Below are 20,946 nucleotides of genomic sequence, written 5' to 3' on the forward strand. Positions count from 1 at the left end.
CTCTAAAAAAATGACAAGTTTCATTTTATATATACAACAAATTTTTAATTATGTACTGAAAATAAATTACAGGAAATAACTTTAAAATGCAACAGAGGACAAAGTCACAATAAACATTCCCATTGAATTCCCTTGGGGGTGGGGTGAAGGTTGAGACTGCAGTGCTCAAGGAAGATAAATATCACAAATATATCAAAAACTTCAAATAGTCTATGCATTCACACATGGACATGAGCCACAAACATTCCTTCACAGGAACTGGACTTGTTAGCCTACCACAGAACCAGATTTTGCCATAAACTACAAAACTTTTAATACAAAATTGTTATTTATATATTTATAATTCATATACATGCCCTATCTGTGAGTTTAGAAAATAAAAGCTACACACTGTACAGACACTCTTAACTCATAGCTGTAGGCAACATTTTTGGATGGAATTTCTCCCCCAATAAAATTAATGGCATATTTTATGTACATAAAGGCTAAACTGCATGAGGACAGTTCAGTTTCCCAGATATGCAACTCCTTTCAGGGCAGTTTTACAAATTTAAAAAGGCAAGACAAATGTACACCTCAGAGTCACTTTCTCAGCTACAAGAGTTGTCATGTAAGTTCTGTGAAGTTTCTGGTACATGCATTTATGTAATACTGGTATTGAAGGCAGTAAAGCAATATATACTTTTAATGTCGTGGCTCAATAAAGGCTTCATTGTCATTCCAATCTGATCTTGATACAGTGATTCATAACTTCTCTAAAAATTAAAATTCAATGGGACACTGTTAGAGAGATTCTAAATAGATTTCTTAAAACTTTTCCCTGAAATATCCTTTTACATAAGACAAATTTCACTAACATTAGATTAAAAGGAAGAGAAAGAATTAAAAACATGGCACAAATGTGCATGAGAAACTAGTGCTCCTCAGCCAATCTCCACGCCTGAGGAGCTGGGAACAGAATGCTTAAAACCAACAAACAATTTTCACACTCTGTGGCAGCCATCTGTGAAGCCAGTTGTACTAAACTACTTCTACAGTTGATTGTAAACTTTGGTTTATTTTTATTTGAGTTCTCATTGTACAGCAAGCATGAAAAAAAGGGAGAGTGGAGTCCATGAGGAGATGAACTGTCAGTCTGTCTTTAATCGGGCATGATGAGACACCTGGTCAGTCAGGCCTGCTTTGATAGAGTTTGTTACAGACTGCCTTATGTTTTCCTCCATCAAATTATCACTCAGGGGCTTCAATACCTGTGGTATGAGAAATGTGCAAAACAAATAAAAACATGAGGTAAAAAAAGAGTTACATATAAAAATAGATATAAAAATTCAATTCAAAGTAATGAAGAAAATAACCAGGAATGTGGAAATAAAAAGATGCTTCTCCCAAAAAAAAAAAGTTATGATGCTACAAATAATGCAGTTAGACATTTTATAAAGCAACAAAAATCACTTTCCTTATTCAAACCATTTACAATTCCTATGAGATGGATGTGCAATTCCATACCCTATATGCAGCATCAAATCTGGTATGTATACAGCATTTATGCAGACCGGCCCAGACGGTCCTGCTTATTGTCCTACATGTATAAGTGTGAACACTTCAGATAGAGAAAAAAGTTTAAAATACTGTCTAATTTTTCTTCTTGTTATTGTTGGATGACAGTCTCTGTCGCTGTGCTGATGAAAGAGCACGATGAACCATGCGACGTCTAGTAACTTCAAACAGTTTGGAAAACACCTAAAACATGGAGTGATTTGTTAGGAGAATGACTCAGAGTGCCTTGAATTTATTAAGACTACAAGAATTTGAGACTTTGTAGGTTTCTCACCTTCCTGGGACTCCTCTGAAGCAAAAGAAAAGAGAAATGCAAAAATATTTAGACAAGGTTTGTTGACACAGCACAGACCTTCTCTGACTAGTGATCACCTTACCTCAACTACACTGAAAATAATTTCAGACATTTTAGATTCTTCCATTTAACTGTTTTGTAATGGCACCTCTAAAATTCTAGAGTCAATGCCGAACAGATGATTGGTTTTCAAATGAAGACATTGTACAATTATTGAAATTCATGCTGCAGAAAATTAGGAATGGTCCAAAATTTTAAAGTGAATAATACTTTTTTGAAAAGTGAGGTTGCAGTAACTTTTAATACATCTTCTATTAGTCTAGTATCAAAGGAATGTGAAGTGAGAGTTTTGAGATAAAAATTTAAATTTGCAAATATACAAACATAAGCTTCTAAATCAGATCTGAATAAAAATGAATTTCTCTGAAACAAAGATAAAATCCCAATTGATATAGTGGATCACTTTATAAAATAATGATATTATTATAAGAAAAGTCAACATCCAATCAACTTTCTTCAAAAAATGGTTTACTTCTTCAGTCTTTGAATTTAAAGCCAAAACCAACATGGACCTGCATATATTCTAGATCTTCAAATAAGCCCAATACTTCATCGGCCCAGAAACAGTATCTGAAAATGCCTACTTTACTGTCCATCAGTAATAACTGTAGCTTTCACTCTGGTCCTGGACATGATGCTCAAGTATTTCATGATGATTATTTTAATGACAACATCCTTAAATGGAATTTTCTGTACACAGGCAATTCCAACACACAGTTGACCAAAATACAACATGGCTTTCCTTAGTAGATACTTGTCAGGCTCGACTTTGATTCCTGGTTTGAAGTGAAATTTTATGATGTGAATTCTGGTTGAAGTAAAAGATTTTGATTAAGAGTTGGTTTCCTGTAGTGCTTTGTTTTTTGTTCATTAGTATTTCCATAGTACAGAGGTCAAACAAAATTTCTGTGGTGTAAAAATCCCTATTGGATTGTTCCTTGTCGTACATCAGTAAATAGCTATCTTCACGGAGGGCAACAAAGACCCGAATACCATCTAATATTTTTCCTGGAATATAAACTTGCATTGCTTCTTGCTAATATTAGTAAGAAACTTCTTTTGCTTTCCTAAAGCACTGAACTTCCAAACTGCTTTTCCTTACCTTCATAACTCTTTCACCAGCTATATTTTCTTTTCCTAAAGGAAGAAATCCTTAGACTTGCCCTGCCCATTGTTTGGTAGTCAGACCTATGATTAAGAATCTGTCCAAAGGATATTACATATTTAAGCCAACCAAAACACTCTATGGCTTTAAAGAAAAAAACTCTCTTGTTCACAGTTTATATTCAGATTATACATCCAAACAAAACAGAAAAATCCTTTTGACACTCTTCATATAAAGGAAAAGGTCGGTGTGCAAATACTGTGTGGGGTAAAGGGGGAGTCAAAGGGATGAGATTAGTCACTCAAAAACCAAAAGATAGATACCAACCTGTTCCCATAGTGTTTCAGCAATCTGATCAATCATTGTTCCAATCTCTCTGAACTCCCCAGAGTATTTAACATATGCCCAAGTACAAAGAGATGTCAGTGCCAACCCCATGATCAGGTTACATAAGACGGCTATAGAGTTTAGGCCAATGAAGCCAGTCAGTCCTGAGATTATATACATAGCAAACATGACTGCAAACAGTGTGGCAGGGGTTCGAGCAGCATAGAAGATATTTTTGCCATCATTGTGCTTTATAAAATTTGCATAGGTTTCTTCGATTTCAGCCTCAAGCTGGTCCTGATATCGCCGGCAGAATTCATCTCCACCCATTTTTTTTACTGAACGAAACTGTTTAATTGCTACATCCTTGAGGTCCAGGTGTTTTCGCTCCAGATCTGAAGGTGCAATGTAAGGCTTGTCCCCACCACATACCTGTACAGACACAGTGACAGCACAACAGATTATAACATAGAAATAACTCACACCTGAAAGTTCCTTTCTCCGCATGTTTAGTCTCAAAAAGTTAAACCACCTACATGGTTGTTAGTTTTAAACTTGTTCATAATACCTCACATGTAACCATAACCTATTTATTTATAACCTGTAATGTTTAAGTGACGCAGGCCAAATAAGTTTTCCAAATATGACTAATAAAAACATGAGTAATAAAATATGACTAGTAAAGACAAAAAATTACACTGCAATTTGTACCTGACTTCACTTGACCCCCAATATACCGTAAGAGTACAAAAGACTGCTAGCATGAGTGTGTGGCAAAAGGTAATAAAAAAAGCTCCTTTAATGCTCAATTTAGCAAGCTTAGCACAGAAATTGCTGCTGTCCCTAAGCTATATTAACATCAGAAGCTACTAATAAAGAGCACTCTGAATCATGTGTCAGAAATATTTCAGTATGGTTTATGTAATAACTTACCACCCACATCCTGCACTCTTTGTGAATTTTTTTCTTAGTTTATTCCCCGCAAGATGATAAAAGGGAATTAGGAAAAGATGTAACATAACAATACAAAAGGAGTACAAACTATTTCAACTATTTTAAGTAAAAATCTTCTGTCTCAGCCCTGGCCGGTTGGCTCAGTGGTAGAGCATCAGCCTGGCATGCAGGAGTCCTGGGTTCGATTCCCGCCAGGGCACAGAGGAGAAGCGCCCACCTGCTTCTCCACCCCTCCCCCTCTCCTTCCTCTCTGTCTCTCTCTTCCCCTCCTACAGCCGAGGCTCCATTGGAGCAAAGTTGGCCCGGGCACAGAGGATGGCTCCATGGCCTCTGCCTCAGGCGCTAGAATGGCCCTGGTTGCAACAGATCAATGCCCCAGATGGGCAGAGCATCGTCCCCTGGTGGGTATGCCGGGTGGATCCCGGTCAGGCGCATGCGGGAGTCTGTCTGACTGCCTCCCCATTTCCAACTTCAGAAAAATACAAAAAAAAAAAAAAAAAAAATCTTCTATATCACTATAGTGTCAAATTTAAATTTTAGTTACAAACCTGTTCCATACTTTTACAATAAATCTCTCTTGCTCCTGCTACTGCAGCAAGATTATTAGCTTCAGCTGTTGCCTAAAAAATAAAATAATATATGCCAATTTAATGCAAAAAAATCTGATGATTCCATAAATTCTGATTAACACAGAAAGTTATACACAATGAACAAGTCTAAAAATAAACCAGAGAAAATATTACCAATTTCCAGTTTTCCTTTTCAGTAGAAGGGAACCCCCCAGGATAAAGGGCATAGTAATTGCTTCTAACAGGACTGTCTGCCTAATTATGTTTTTCTTAGGTTTGTTAAAATGGGTTTATAGAAAAACTCATACCACATATGCTCAGGAAATTATAGAGAATTAAAAAGATACAACCCCCAAAATGTGTCAAGTCTCCAGAAATAAAGAATCAAGTATTACCCATATGGTTGCCTCTCTCATAATCAGTATTACACAGGCACATTTTGAAATGCACAGAACTGCTTATTGGGCAAGTTTTATAAGAAAAGGCTGTTTAATCCACTATAAAACTGAGAAATTGCCCAAGATAGCATTGGAAGCAGCTCTAAATCATTAATACAAAGAGAAAATAGCACATACAACATTTCATTGTCAAAGACTCAGAGAAAAGGAAAAACTTGATTCAAGAGGCATTTTAAGTTATCTTCTGCGACAGAAATTTTCCTACACTTTCTGAAAAATTGAAAAGAAGAAGGTACTGAGGGTTCTTATTTCTGGTAGCATAATTGTGTACTGCACAAGGTCTGCAATCTGTCGTTACCCCCCCCCCCAAATCTTATAAAAACTTTCAAGACCTCGTGACATGTACTGCCTTAAATATCTAAAATGTATGTACATGCAAAGAAGCACCACACCATTTCTACCACTTATCTCTAAAGCAAGGATTTGTTTTCTCCTTTATAAACAAACACATGTACAAAGCACACACTACCTGAAGCATGGACTTTGGATGTGGAAGTTCTTCTCCTTGATAAATTTTAATGTAAGCCTAAAAATACAGAAGACTCATTATATTGGTAGGTTATGCAATTTGGCTCTACAATCTCAAAGAAAAAAATTTATTAACTAAAACAACTATTTACACTATTAAATGGAAAGTCAAGGTCTTAAAAATCATTCAATCTCACTCCAACCCTATGTTCAACATTACTATATATGTTGCTAAATAATATCCTAGAGAAATATTTCTAAATATAATTCCAAATTTACATATAAGTTGTATCTCATATTTTAAGTTACATATAAAATGCCATCTACTTTATGAAAAGAAAGCCATAATTCTCTCCTATTGCCAATGTTTCAATTAAATATATTAGAAAACACTATAATTCAGTATTTTACTTTGACCAGCTTAAATTACATTTCACTTTAAGAAAAAGAATTATATAATTGTGGTTTAAGAGTAAGAAGGCAAGATGAGTTTGTAGCAAGTCCAAATAGAAATCTTTCATCTCAATTTTCTACTGACTCTAACTTAATTCATAACTAAACAAAGATAATATGCATAAAAATAACGAAGTATCCATAAAATGACCAAAAATACACTTAGTTACTATGTTTTCCCTTCCACTTGTCCATAACTACTACGAATAACTACAACCCTCTACAATGGTCTTATTTTAGCTATCAAACTACAAAAGACTAGAAAAGAGCAGAGAAAAATATATGAATAATTTATTCGAGCTCAGAAACAAGTTTTGATACTTTCAGCTGCTCTTATCAAGTCCTGAGACCTCTGAGAGAAGGCTTTTGTGAGCACTCAAGATAGAGAATTCTGCTCCCACTCTGTTCCCATTCACAGATGACAGCATGGTAGTACAATAATATGGTGAAAGGGTCTCTCCATGTCAGAGCTGGAGGACAGTCAGAGTAATTCTTTAAACAAAATCACTGTCTAGAAGATGCAAGTTGTTTGCTAGAATCATAAATATCCCTAAATTATGATACATCCAATTCAAGGCAGAAAAATAAATTATAAATATTACTTTTTAAAAAAAATAAATTTCTTGTATACATATAGATGAATTTTAAGTCAGCTACAGGTTTAACTTAAAGTAATTTAATGTGTGAGTTTTCCTACCTTAAAGTATTCTACAAGATCTCTACAAGTGACTTTAGATCCACTTATCTCTTTTTCTACCAAATTTTCAGGGGCAAGTAGCAACGGAACCAGATTTCGAAGCTGTCGTTTAAAGTCTTCATCAATATCTAGTGGACATGCAATTAATCAACACATTAGTAAAAAAAAAAAACAAAAAACCTCCTCACTGTTAAGAGTTTATAAAATACTATTTCATGAAGTGTTCACAGTATTACTTAAGTAGATTCATTTTAAAAACTCATCTAAACATGTCATTATCTCCTAGAAAAGAATATAATCCCCTCCACTTCCCCTCATTCCCCAAGAATTCTTTCAGCTCAAATAATAAAACAGACTACCCAAACAAATTCCACATTAACTAAACTATTCCTTTCAGAAGGCAAACCATTCACAAAATTGTACTAAATTTTAATATTAGGTTTTGTTTTCTCCAGCTACATTGTAAAAGTTTTATCCATCTTCAAGCCTTTTACCATCATTCTCAATAATCCAAAAAGAAACATAAAAAATTACATTATCACCTCTGAAACAGGCGTAAATCTGATTGCATCAATAAAATAGACTGGTAAAGCTTTTTAGCAGAAAGTAATTAGATGAAATACTGAAATGTTCTTAGCCTTCAGGATCTTTAGGACATCAGTGCTGAGCCACAGATGATATTATAAAATGTTAATCAATATGCTAGTTGTTTCCAAAAAACACAGCAGAAAGCTGGAAGGACTACACAGAGCATTACAACCACATCATTAACAATGCATCAAAATGTCCTCCAGTTTACCACACAAAATTTAAGGAACCAAGTATTTTTTAAAAACTTTCAGCCCCTAAAAAAATAAGTTCTGATTTTAGCAAGAATGGGAATTCCCACCTTTCAATCTCCCATCAAAATTAGGATTAGTTGCAACTTTAAGACCAGGATGTGGTAAAAGGAAGCAACCAAGATTTGAGAAACAATTGTGAATGTGCTTCCTTACATTCTGTAGCTCTTCATGTTGGTTTTGCTTTACCTGAGGGCAGAAGGAGACAGTGAGGACGCAATAGGAAAAAAATTGTTGTTTAAGAAAACACGCATACTCATAGCACGCACACTTCACTCAGATGCTATTTCAGATAGGTGTTTGACAATATAAAATTTTACTAAAGACCCATTTCTGACCACTTTGGTAAGACCCCACTTTGTCTTAAACCAGAAAAGATGTTTTTTCTCCTATGTTAGCTGCCAAGGACATAAAAAAATAAAAAATAATAATATCTAACACCAAAATATTAAGTTCATGATTGATTTACAAATCAGGTAATAAATTTGCCTTATAAAAAAGCTTTTAAAGTACTTATAATAGCAAAAAGCAAAGTATAGTATTAACCTGCCTACAAATATAAAACTCAGCCGCCAAGCACATAATAGCTAAGGTGATCCACTCCAGTACAGTCCAGAGAATCTTAGAAATTTGTTTGAATTTCAGCCCTAATGTGCAATGATTATACATGATTAATACTATTTATCAGTGTTTAAGAGATTGCTAGGTAATTTCTGGAAGAAAAGCTTAACTTTAGATTTTTAATAGCTACTTATCCCAATGTATCACATTTACTCTTCCAAAGACTTTTCTCAAGAATCTTTCTAAAAACATACCAAACACACACCATTCATAATAAACAAAATCTGGAAACTACCTAACTTTCCATCAAGAGTAGAACTGAAAAATCGTTGTCTATTTATACATTGGAATACTGTAGAGCAATGAGAATAAATGAATTAAACTACATGCAACAATATGGATTCATCTCAGAAACATAGTACTGGGCAAAAGAAGCTAGACCAGGGGTCTCAAACTCCGCGGGCCGCATGTGGCCCGCCCACCAATTTTGTGCGGCCCGCAGACTAATCAAACTTCGTGGATTAATCTGCGGGCCAGTCTGCGGGCAGCACAAAATTGGTGGGCGGGCCGCATGCGGCCCACAGGCCCGAGTTTGAGACCCCTGAGCTAGACACAAGCAAACACATACTGTGTATAGGTCCTTTATAAAGAAGTACAAAACAAAGCCTATTAGAGGTCAGGGTAGTAGTCGAGGGTGTAGGGGGGTGGTCAGTGGACTGAGGTGAGTGTTTCTGGATGCTGGTTACATGGCTATGTTTAATTTATACAAATTCACCAAGCTGTACACTTATAATTTGAGCACTTTTCTATGTCACTTCACTATGACATTAAAAATCGTTCTTGGGCCTGACCAGGCGGTGGCGCAGTGGATAGAGTGTCGGACTGGGATGCAGAGGACCCAGGTTCGAGACCGCGAGGTCACCAGCTTGAGCGCGGGCTCATCTGATTTGAGCAAAAGCTCACCAGCTTGGACTCAAGGTCGCTGGTTCGAGCAAGGGGTTACTCGGTCTGCTGAAGGCCCACAGTCAGGGCACATATGAGAAAGCAATCAATGAACAACTAAGGTCTTGCAACGAAAAACTGATGATCGATGCTTCTCATCTCTCTCTGTTCCTGTCTGTCTGCCCCTATCTGTCCCTCTCTGACTCTCTCTGTCCCTGTAAAAATAAATAAAATAAAAAATTAAAACTTGGTGTGGTGAACACAATACAGTATACAGATAATGTGGATTTGTGCACCTGAAACTTGTATAATTAAAAAAAAAAAATCCTTCCTGGCTTTGAAGTAATTCTGAGTTTAGGTAGTACGTCTAATGTGCTGAGTGTTCATTTCTTCTGAACAAACCAGAGAAAGCTCTTGATGACTAAAATGATCTTCAACAGTAGGATCTGAAAATACCTTTCAAATAATCTAAGACTGAGGAACTGGTTTTAATCTCATTTTAGGAATAAGAAAACTATACTGTACCCAAAGTTTTTGAATGTAGTTGAAAAACTAAACGTGTCATCACACAGGCAGAGAAAATTTTATTAACCAAAAGAAAGAACCCTCCTACTTATGAATTAAGGGACCTATATGTATCTTCTGTGTATATGAGTAGATGGATAGTATCTGACATTAGGATTTCCCAAGTAATTCTGTGGGAGGGTATCTTTAGGAATAAGGATCCTGTTGGCGAGGTTACTCTCCAGGAGTGCCTCGGTGGGATATTATGCATGGGACAGGAGCCTGGATATCTGGGTTCAGGCCAGTCTTCAATAATTAGTTAAGTGACCAAAGGCAAGTCACTTTCTGGGTTCCAATTTTGGTGTGTGTATGTGTGTGTACACAAAAAGCTGAACTAGATGATATATTTTTTTTTTTTAAATGTAGCTTTTATTTTTTTTCTCTTTTTTTTTTTTTTTCTTCATTTTTCTGAAGCTGGAAATAGGGAGAGACAGTCAGACAGACTCCCGCATGCGCCCGACCGGGATCCACCCGGCACGCCCACTAGGGGCGAGGCTCTGTCCACCAGGGGGCGATGCTCTGCCCATCCTGGGCGTCACCATGTTGCGACCAGAGCCACTCCAGCGCCTGGGGCAGAGGCCACAGAGCCATCCCCAGCGCCCGGGCCATCTTTGCTCCAATGGAGCCTCGGCTGCGGGAGGGGAAGAGAGAGACAGGGAGGGAAAGCGTGGCAGAGGAGTGGAGAAGCAAATGGGCGCTTCTCCTGTGTGCCCTGGCCGGGAATCGAACCCGGGTCCTCCGCACGCTAGGCCAACGCTCTACCGCTGAGCCAACCGGCCAGGGCCTGAACTAGATGATATTTAAGATCCCTTTTCCAGCTCTATATACTCTCATTCTGAGAAAAGTACTCCGTGGAGAGAGGGCCTCAATCCTCTTTGCTCAATGTAGACACACTCTATTATCCAGGCTGTCCCATATATTCAGAAGCTCAGCTGGGCCGGAAAGGGACATGCATGCAATCTAAGTGGGTCAAAGAGTTAGTCTCCCTCAAACTTTTATCCTTTGAATATTGATTTACTAAGGGGAAGTTGACTCTGACAAGAAATATTTGTTCCTTAATTTCTATTTGTGGTCATGGTCCTCTTTTCATCAATTACATGTGGAGCCATCTGGGCTAACCTGGGATACTCAGTTTATTCCAACAGCACCTAGAGTGGTCCAGGCAGCCGCTCCCTCACCTGGCTTGGCATGTGTGCTCTCCTCTCTAAGAAACGGGGCTTACCTGCAATCTCTTTTCAAGGAATTGTTTTCCACCTTCCAAACCATATGAATGTTCATAAGGATAACTCCAATCTCGAATCAAAAACATTAACGTCTATACAAGGGGAAAAAAAGAAATCATTTCTTAAACAAATTTTCAAAAAAGTCACCACTTTAACAACTGAAGCTTCCCTTATTCCCCTAAACAATCCTTATCAAAAGTTATAGTAACAAAATGGTTAATACTACTCATAGTCATAGTCATATCAAGGGCCAACCTAAGCCAACACTCCCAGCCTTTATACTAAGCAATTGTCTCCATTTGAGAATCTCGCTATGTATAGAGTCACCACAGCAACAATACAGAATATTTTAAATGAACAAAAGGTACATAGGGACATATAGATCATAATATTAAGTCAAAGCTGTTTAACTAAAAGACCAGCTAACCTAATTCTAGACCAACTAATTATTTTCACACAATTTTTTATTCATAATGATTAGCTTTCTCAATCTCAACACTATTGGCATTTTGGGACAAATAATTCTTAGTTGTGCACAACTGTTCTGTGCATTGTAGGATGCTAAACAGCATTTCTGGCCTCTCTGCACTAGATGCTAGTAGCAAGAACACCCCTCCCCCCCAAATGTGATAACCAAAAATGCCTCCAGACATGGGTAAATGTCCCCTTGGTGGCAAAATTATCCCAGTTCAGAAAAAAATGAAACAGGACAAATAGGGTGTATTTCATACATATATAGTACAAAAATGAAGTTATAACCTGCTCAGATATTTCATAAAAGTGATCACCTGAGGCAGGGTCAGTGTAAACCCACTAACACTAAGAACCACCATAATGCCATCACACAGGAAGGACTGGAAGGACTTCACCACATACTGGTGAGCACACGAAGTGGAGTGTGTGGAGTCTTCTCACCTACAGCAGCACACCTGGCCAAACATTCTAATGTCAACTTACAAACTAGCTTAGTTTTTAGCCTGTCATGAAAGGGCACCAAAGAAGCAAGTAAAGCAAACGCTTCTATAGTAACTCCACCCGGGTTAATTTCTCACTTAATATTCTATATTAAGCATTTAAAAACATGGGGATATAAGAGCTGGAGAAGGGAGGAGAGACAAAATAAATTCTATATGAAACCAAATAAATAATGACAGAACTTAAACATTTGTGTTGTAATACACCCCACAAAAGAAACCTTTAATATTCTGTGGTAGTTTATCATGTTAAAAGAAACTTAAATGACTGTCATAAGTTTTGGAATTAAATAACATCTAATTAAGAGAAACATTATTAACCTATTAAGCTAATTAAAAGTACTAAGACTCAATCTATAGTCATTTGTTCTATTTCCTATCCAGTTAGCCTACAACTGATAAATTGGTAATAACATTACCAATTTAGTATCAACTCTGCTGAATCTATTACTAAAAATGAGTTTGTTGCAATTAATATCTTCTTCATGTTTTCAATTACAAGATGAGGTACAGCTTCATAGCTATTCATAGGTAACTTTTAAAAAATGTTAAAATATTTATTTACCTGAAATGGTTTCTGGTAGATTTCTTCCATTGCAAGTCTGCCGTACTCTGTAAATAACTATTAAATCAAGTTATTTAAAATAATGCTTCCAAAGAGACTGAAAGAAGACATCTGTAAAATGTTCTGTATCAGACCACTAGATGTCATTCATAGTCTTTAAAATCACTTGTAAGCCATATATTTAATTTTCTAACAGACTGGGTATATATTAAAATTTAATTAATAAAAGTTTAATGAATAAGAAGTTAAGTCATACATCAGTTTAAAAGCATAGAATATTCAATCTTCTTACAATGTAATAGGGTAAAGTTACAATAAAGTAGAAATTAAATTTCCAATAATTTGGCAAACACTCTTTAAGACATACATACTTGCAAGTGCTGAAGATCATCTTCTTGAATATTCTGAGACAAATTATATACCTGTTTAAAACAAAACTTTGTTTTCATTGGTGTTTTATTCTGAATACCTAGTTGTGCATAGCTTTACTTGTGGAAACGAAGGTTAATTTTTACTTCAGCACAAATGAATCACTTAGCCACTAACTTAAACAGTGGCACTTGAAAAGGATATTCTTTTTCCTAATTGTCAGGATAAAACATTAAGAGGGAAGCAGTGCTGATAATCTGTAAAAATCATGAATACAAACAAATGTTGTCTAAAAAGCAGCACACTAAAATAAGGTGCATTATGCAGTAAGTTTCTCAAGATTACTTTAATGTTATGAAAAGGTCATTTTTTAAAAGTAAATATTGTTTCCACAATTATTTTCCTAAGTCAGTGAATGTAAGGAGCATAGTTCTACATAAATAAATTCCTCCCTGATACAATCATAGTATATAGTTTATATATAGTTATTCACTGGGTGTCTCAATAACCATCAATCCCAGCATGGTTCTCTTTTAACTTAAATAAACTCATCTGTCTAAATAATTTAACATGAAAATTTTACCAACCTGTGGTAACTGAAAAAATAACACTAGGTGGCACTCGTACTCTTTCTAAAATTTTTAGGCGTCTTCAAGGCAGAGATCAGAATTGATAATGGTCTAAGAACTCTCAAGGAAGCAAAATTGGAGAAAAGATTCACTAGGTCCAGTCCTTTTGACTCAGGTCTTTAAAAAGTGACCTAGACCACCACAGAAGAAAAATGTATGTCCAAAGATGTCACCTCTACTAAGAAATAGCTTATATCTAAGAAATTAGGGTTACTCAAAGAGAGAACAATTTGTTCTCACAGCAAATGAGTGATAATCTAGCTGAATCACTTGGAGGTCAAGAATATAAAGAGCCAATATAGGTCAGCAAAATTAAAATAATATTCTCAGCTGATTAACTCTAAACACAGTACAGTACTTAAAAAATAATTAATGAATGAAGTGATTAAACTTAAAACTGAACACACGAACAACCTATTTTTACCCACATGGGCCCTAGCTTTTAGATAAGAGGTCCAGATCCTTTCATTGTCAGAGTCAGGTTGCAAATAGCAATGAGAGAGAGGATCTGTTTGTTTAGATCGTTAGTCCTTAGTAGATGCGCTCAATGATTATTTGTTGAAAGAATAAATGACAAGAGGATTAATCTGTCACTGATCTATCAGCCAGATAACTTATAAAGGTGAGAAATCTAGCCTCAAAGATCAGGAAGAAAGCAACAGCTTTAATCTTCTTGATTATTAATAGTTTATAGAGCACTTTCTTATGCATTATTTCACTGAGATCTCACATCTGACTGCACATAACCACCACATGTGAGACAGGCAAGAGGGTAAAATCCTCATTTTACAGATTAGAAAATGGAAAAGTGGCTGTAACTGCTTATCTAAAACCAGACCTTCTTCTACCATAAAGTTGAACAAATAAACAAAAGAACACCAAGGAAAGAGCACTCCACAAGCCAGCTAACCTAAAGTGCTATAATGTGATAAAACACAAAAATGTGGCTTCTGCTTACCATAAGGGATTGGCAATTCTGCCACCTTGCAAGATCACAGAAAAAAAAAGGTTGAACAAAATGGAAAAGAGAAATTTTGAGAGTTCCCAGTAGATGACAGTGACAGATACCCCTAGCCCTATAATAAACAGAAGCCAGGCTAAAAAGTACTCCTCTTTTATCTCATAATATCCAAAACTACTTCTTTCCACTCTAAAACAAGATACTTGAAATTGAGGAAGGATGGAAATGGGGAACTCAGAGACTGATCACATGTTCCTGATATTACTGGAAAGCATAGAAAAATCCCAACACACTGTGACAGTATCACCTATGACCTATCAAGAAAAGAAACATTTCTTATGTCAGCAGGAGTACATATCTGGCAATCATATGACTAAATCCAATTTAGGATGACATGCATTAGTAACTTTTCCTTTAAAAAATAAAAGCATTACATGCTATGATGAAAAACCAAAGGCTTTGACTATTGGTTTCTTCTTCCTTGGTAAGTTAAGCACTCAAAGCATTAAATGTAAACAGCTCTAATTTTAATCCTTTTTTCTTCAATCAAAAGGCATTTTGAGGAAGAGCAAAGGTATTAGGTTTATCTGAACTAATCACACCACAGCATCTCGTCTCACCTGGACTGAGCTAGTCATCGTGCTCAGAGCAAACACTGTTGCACAGTCTTTGATAGTTGACTGGCTATCAAAGGCACCCTGAGTATCCATTAGTAGCACAGCCACCTAAAAATGTAAAAATTTTAAAAAGTAAACTATTCACCATAGTGACTAAAAATATCAAATATCAAATAAATGTGAAAATCAGTAATTAAGTCAGTAAAAGCACTCTAAGTTAAATATCTCAGATTTTGACATAATAATCCATATATAAAAAGTAGGTTTCCAGCTGAGAGTATACAAGTCACAGAGTTTATTCTTGTGACTTATTATTCATTAATTATTGTATTATTTAATATAACAAATGTAAACCTATTTTCCCCCCACACTGTATGTTAAAGATATCAAATATTTAGGGAATCTTCAGGTTACGACACAGTTCCATTCCTATGATAGTGACATAACCCAAATTTTGGTGTAAGTTGAAACACACCCTAGCCCAGGGGGTCTCAAACTCGCGGCCCGCCAAACAATTTTGTGCGGCCCGCAGACTAATCCACGAAGTTCAAAATATTTTGGATAAAATTAAGCAAGCCTAGGGGCCTACTTGTATTTTTCATTTCTCTAGCATCCTAGCTAGATATTAGCTTAGTTAACAGCAGTTGTGATGCGAACTACAGTTTCTGGTCGTTTTGTGACACTGAGTAAACTGCATGTACGATTGTGCTTGTTGTACTGATTTTTTTTTGTTTTCAACTGCAGTGAGAAAAGTGTTGCGTAACAGTTGCCTTTTGTAGACCTAGTGCGGCTCGCCGAACGGCTGTGATCTTGCTCTGTGGCCCACATGCTGAGTTGAGTTTGAGACCCCTGCCCTAGCCTAAGTCACTTACCTATCCTAGCACAGTTGTAAAATCATAATCTAGAACATAAAAACACAGAAAAGGCACAGAAAAAGGAAAAGGACATAAATATACTATTCTGTACACTGTGCTGTAGTAACAAAAATATGACAAAAAATAATTGTAAAAAAAGGTGCAACGCTAATGGTATAAGCCAAAACACACGTGTCGATTTTTTTAAGTTTTTATGGGAGTTTCGTAAACTCAAAACATCATATGTTCAGACTGTCGTAACTCAAAGACTCCCTATAGTTCTGTGTTGTTTTGACCCTTAATACCAGAGAATAACTCAAGAAAGAATACAGGAGAAAAACACAGTGAAAGAGTATAAACAGAATTTTACTTTTGTTCCATTAGGTCTGTCGATGACAAACACTTCGCTCCAGACTTGTATGCCTGTTGTTTCTCTTTCGCAACCACCTCGCCATGTAAAGCCAGTCAATGGTTCATTGTTTCCACCAACCCAACTTTGAGAATCCTGTTAAAGTCAAGCATAAATGCAAAATAAAACAACAAAAATGAACTAAAAAGAAATCACTCATTCTTCATTTTACAGCAGAGGAACGAACGTAAATCCAGCGAGATTAAAGTATACTGGAACATTATTACACAAGTAATTACAAGAGCAGGTGGTTTGTCTTAGAGAGACATGGTCTCTCCCACACCCAAACCTTCTCAGATCTGCTCACACTTTCACTCTCTATGCAACCACTTTTCCCTATTTTGGAAAGATTTCCTATAAGGTTTAAAAACAATAGCTTCCATCTATTTTGACCTCCCTTATACAGATAAGCAAAACCAATTCCAGGCAGAACGACTGTCAAAAACAGTATTGCTCTCTTAGACTCAGTCATATTAAATGTTTTCACACTGTCTTAATTTTCTCTTTAAAAAAATATCAACTTTAAGAAAATAACCATGAGACCTATTTGGACTCTGATTCAAACAATCCAACTGTAAAAGTCTTTTTTAAATCCCCAAGGGAAATCTGAACCCAGAGTGGGTATTATATAAGATGGTGTTAAATCAGGATAAAGTTGATCATTTGGTGTGATAATGGTATTATGGTTGTTAATAATAATAATAACAGAGTTCTTATCTGTTGAATATACAAGTATTTGTGGTAAAATGCTATACTTGACATTTGCTTACAAATGTTACAGCAAAAGAATAAAAGAGAAGGTTAGATGACAGATGAAACAAGACCAGTAAAATATTGACAGGTATGTCGGGGTTCAGTATACTATTCTATTTTGGGGTATGTTCAAAATTTTCCACAATAAAATATTTTAGCTAAAACTACAAGGCTAAACTGTTACAATTAAATATTATGAAATAACTCAAATTAATATATAAGATAATTTATCTAGAAAATTAAATCTGAGACATAAATGAATAACTGACAAATATCAAGATCCCTATACTTCAGTATACTTGTTCCATTAGGAACAAGTAGGCCCAAGTACCCTTTACTCAAACTACCCCACAGGGAAAATTCCTTTGTCTCATAAATACTTCTAATAAGCTTGGATATCTAGTTAAAAACAGATAACAAAACTCAAATTAGGGGTGAATAAAAAATGTCCAGGTAGGCTCAATGAGGAATGAAGCAATTTATAAAAAGCAAATTTAAGGGTGAGGCATGGAAGAAAACAGTGTTATCTAGACCATCACCTAATGTAAAAGATCAGCCTTAAACCTCAAACTATAATTATTTTATTCCACAACACTCCCATCCCTAGAAGGTTATTAATCTTACCACTCACAAAATTCTCTTGGGCTCTTTTTCACTTTCCATATCTTCAACTTAAGGCCCTCATCTCTCAACTTTTCTGAACTCTTAAAGCCTATTACTGACACTGTGGAGGTTATCTTTATATGGCTTTGCACTCCAGTTCTTGTGTGAGTCTCGAGATTATGGGCTGTAAACTCCATCTTTGTTTACCAAACTGTACCTACCAATATGCCTTACCCTGTTCTAGGCTCTCACATGTGGCATTTCATTCCCCAACAAATGATAAATAACAATAAAAATAAAATGTAAAAAATATAGATGACTGAAATCATAGGCTAGCATGTTTGTTAACCTTACCCTCCTACAAGAAACTTAAAAAAAAACTTGTATCTAATTTAAAAAAAAAAATCTAATGACTATATACAGTGTGTCCGTAAAGTCATGGTGCACTTTTGACCAGTCACAGGAAAGCAACAAAAGACGATAAAAATGTGAAATCTGCACCAAATAAAAGGAAAACTCTCCCAGTTTCATACTATTCAGTGCAATTCGATGTGGGCTCACGCACAGATTTTTTAGGGCTCCTTAGGTAGCTATCCCGTATAGCCTCTACAGACTCGTCACTGACTGATGGCCTACAGAACGGAGTTTCTCCACCAAACTGCCAGTTTCCTTCAACTGCTTATCCCACCGAGTAATGTTATTCCTATGTGGTGGCGCTTTGTTATAAACGCGCCGATATTCACGTTGCACTTTGGTCACGGATTCGAATTTAGTGAGCCACAGAACACACTGAACTTTCCTCTGTACCGTCCACATCTTGACTGGCATGGCCGTGGGCTGCTCTGCTGTATACACAGTGTTACGTCATCATCTGCGCATGCACACATGCTGCCACATCCTCCTACAGAAACTGGAAGGGTTTTCCTTTTATTTGGTGCAGATTTCACATTTCTATCTTCTTTTGTTGCTTTCCTGTGACTGGTCAAAAGTGCACCATGACTTTACGGACACACTGTATATCAGTGGTTTTCAGCTGCCAGTCCAGAGACTGGTGCCAGTGCACCAGAAATTCCATGCCAGTACACAAAGAGTTAACCACCTGGTGGCTGAGAAACACTGTTATGCATCATGTATGTATCTCTTCTTAGTTTACCCTTCGTTTTTACCGTTACATCTTTGTACTGGAAATATTTTTAAAGCATTAAATTGATAAGTCAATTAAAAAGTAAACCGGAGAGCCTAGCTCATCAAAACTAAAAAGGACATTAGTTTGACCTCAAGGGGTCTCTATCTCTCTCACAAAGAAAAGGATAAAGGCCCTGGCCAGTTGGCTCAGCGGTAGAGCGTCAGCCTGGCGTGCAGAAGTCCCGGGTTCAATTCCCGGCCAGGGCACACAGGAGAAGCGCCCATCTGCTTCTCCACCCCTCCCCCTCTCCTTCCTCTCTGTCTCTCTCTTCCCCTCCCACAGCGAGGCTCCACTGGAGCAAAGATGGCCCGGGCGCTGGGGATGGCTCCATGGCCTCTGCCCCAGGCGCTAGAGTGGCTCTGGTCGCAACAGAGCGATGCCCCGGAGGGGCAGAGCATCACCCCCTGGTGGGCAGAGCGTCTCCCCCGGTGGGCGTGCTGGGTGGATCCCGGTCGGGCACACGCGGGAGTCTGTCTCTCCCATTTCCAGCTTCAGAAAAATACAAAAAAAAAAAAAAAAAAATTAGAAAAGGATAAAAATTACTTTGAACTTCTCAATAAATAGTTCACATGCTATAGAAATGTATACTTGAAACCTATGTGCTCCTATGGACCAATGTCACATTAAATTCAATTTCTAAATTAAAAAAAAAATTTCACTGGTGAATTCTACAAACATGTAAGGAAGAATTAACACCATTTCTCTGGAAGCTCTTCCAGGAAAAAGCAGAGGTAACACTTCCTAAAACATGCTATGAGGCCAACATTATCTTAATACCAAAATCAAGAAAAACTACAGACCAGTATATATTATATAATGAACATGGACGTAAAAATACTCAACAAAATATTAGCAAATTGAATCCAACAATGTATAAAAAGAATTATACACAACTAAGCCGGATTTATTCCAGGGATGTCAGGCTGACTCAGTATTCAAAATATTAATAAACATAAGCCATCACTTCAACAAGCTAAAGAAAAATCACATGATCATATAAATAGATGTCAAAAATCTAACAAAATGCAACATCCATTCATGATTTAAAAAGAAAGCCTGGCTAGTGGTGGTGCAATGGAGAGAACGTAGACCTGGGACTCTGAAGTCCCAGGTTCAAAACTCCAAGGTCTCTGGAAGGATCACAGGCTCACCAGCTTGAGCACGAAGTCTCTGGCTTGAGCACAAGGTCATCGACCTGGCTTGCACAAGAGGTCACTGGCTTGGCTTGAGTCCCCCACCCCCATCAAGGCACATACGAGAAGCAATCAGTGGCGATTTTTAAAATCTACCCCCAAAAAACTACAGCTAACATCATACATAGTGCTGAGAACCTAGATGCTTTCTCCCTAATAATCAGGATGTCCTCTCTTATCACTCAGACTTAGCAATGTACTGGAGGTTCTAGTCAGGACCCTTAGCCAAAAAAGAGAGATTAAAGGTATTCAGATCAGAAAAGAAAACGTAAAACTATCTCTACTTACAGATGACATGATACTGTAAATAAGAGACTCTAAAGAATGCACTAAAAATATTACTGGAACTAATAAATGAGTTGAGCAAGGTTGTAGGATACAAGATCAATATATAAAAATCAACTATATTTCTGTAAACTTGCAATGAACAATCTAGAAATGAAATTAAAACTTCCTTTATTAAAAAAATAAACTTAACAAAACTATAAAACATACTCTGCAAACTACAAAACATTCTTGAGGAAAATTAAAGATCTAAATAAATGGGAAAACCATGTTCGGGAATTGGAACACTTAACATTAAGATGGCAATACTCAAATTGAACTTACAGACTCAACTCAATCATCAACAGAATCCCAATTAACCTCCCATAAAAACTGGCAAACCAAATCTAAAATTCATATAAAATTGCAAGAGGCCCAGAATAGATAATCTTGAAAGAAAGAACAAAATAAGAGAACTTTCACCTCCTGATTTGAAA

General features: G+C 36.6%; 1 protein-coding gene across 3 annotated transcripts in view; it reads right to left on the reverse strand.

The window, feature by feature from the left end:
- Positions 1-301: 301 nt before the first annotated feature.
- Positions 302-20,946, reverse strand: part of ATL2 (atlastin GTPase 2) — a 58,959-nt gene continuing 38,314 nt past the window's right edge. For 2 of the 3 annotated variants that reach the window (XM_066266932.1, XM_066266934.1), the window contains exons 3-13: positions 16,412-16,546; positions 15,191-15,295; positions 12,983-13,033; positions 12,612-12,668; positions 11,072-11,164; positions 7,833-7,971; positions 6,944-7,071; positions 5,795-5,851; positions 4,847-4,918; positions 3,345-3,776; positions 302-1,250 (exon numbers count right to left, since the gene is read on the reverse strand). In XM_066266932.1, coding sequence (XP_066123029.1) covers positions 1,131-1,250; positions 3,345-3,776; positions 4,847-4,918; positions 5,795-5,851; positions 6,944-7,071; positions 7,833-7,971; positions 11,072-11,164; positions 12,612-12,668; positions 12,983-13,033; positions 15,191-15,295; positions 16,412-16,546 — 1,389 coding nt within the window. In that variant the 3' untranslated portion in view covers positions 302-1,130. The other variant, XM_066266935.1, reaches the window with a different exon arrangement.

This window comes from Saccopteryx bilineata, chromosome 3, assembly GCF_036850765.1.
Source record: "Saccopteryx bilineata isolate mSacBil1 chromosome 3, mSacBil1_pri_phased_curated, whole genome shotgun sequence".
Classification (NCBI taxonomy): domain Eukaryota; kingdom Metazoa; phylum Chordata; class Mammalia; order Chiroptera; family Emballonuridae; genus Saccopteryx; species Saccopteryx bilineata.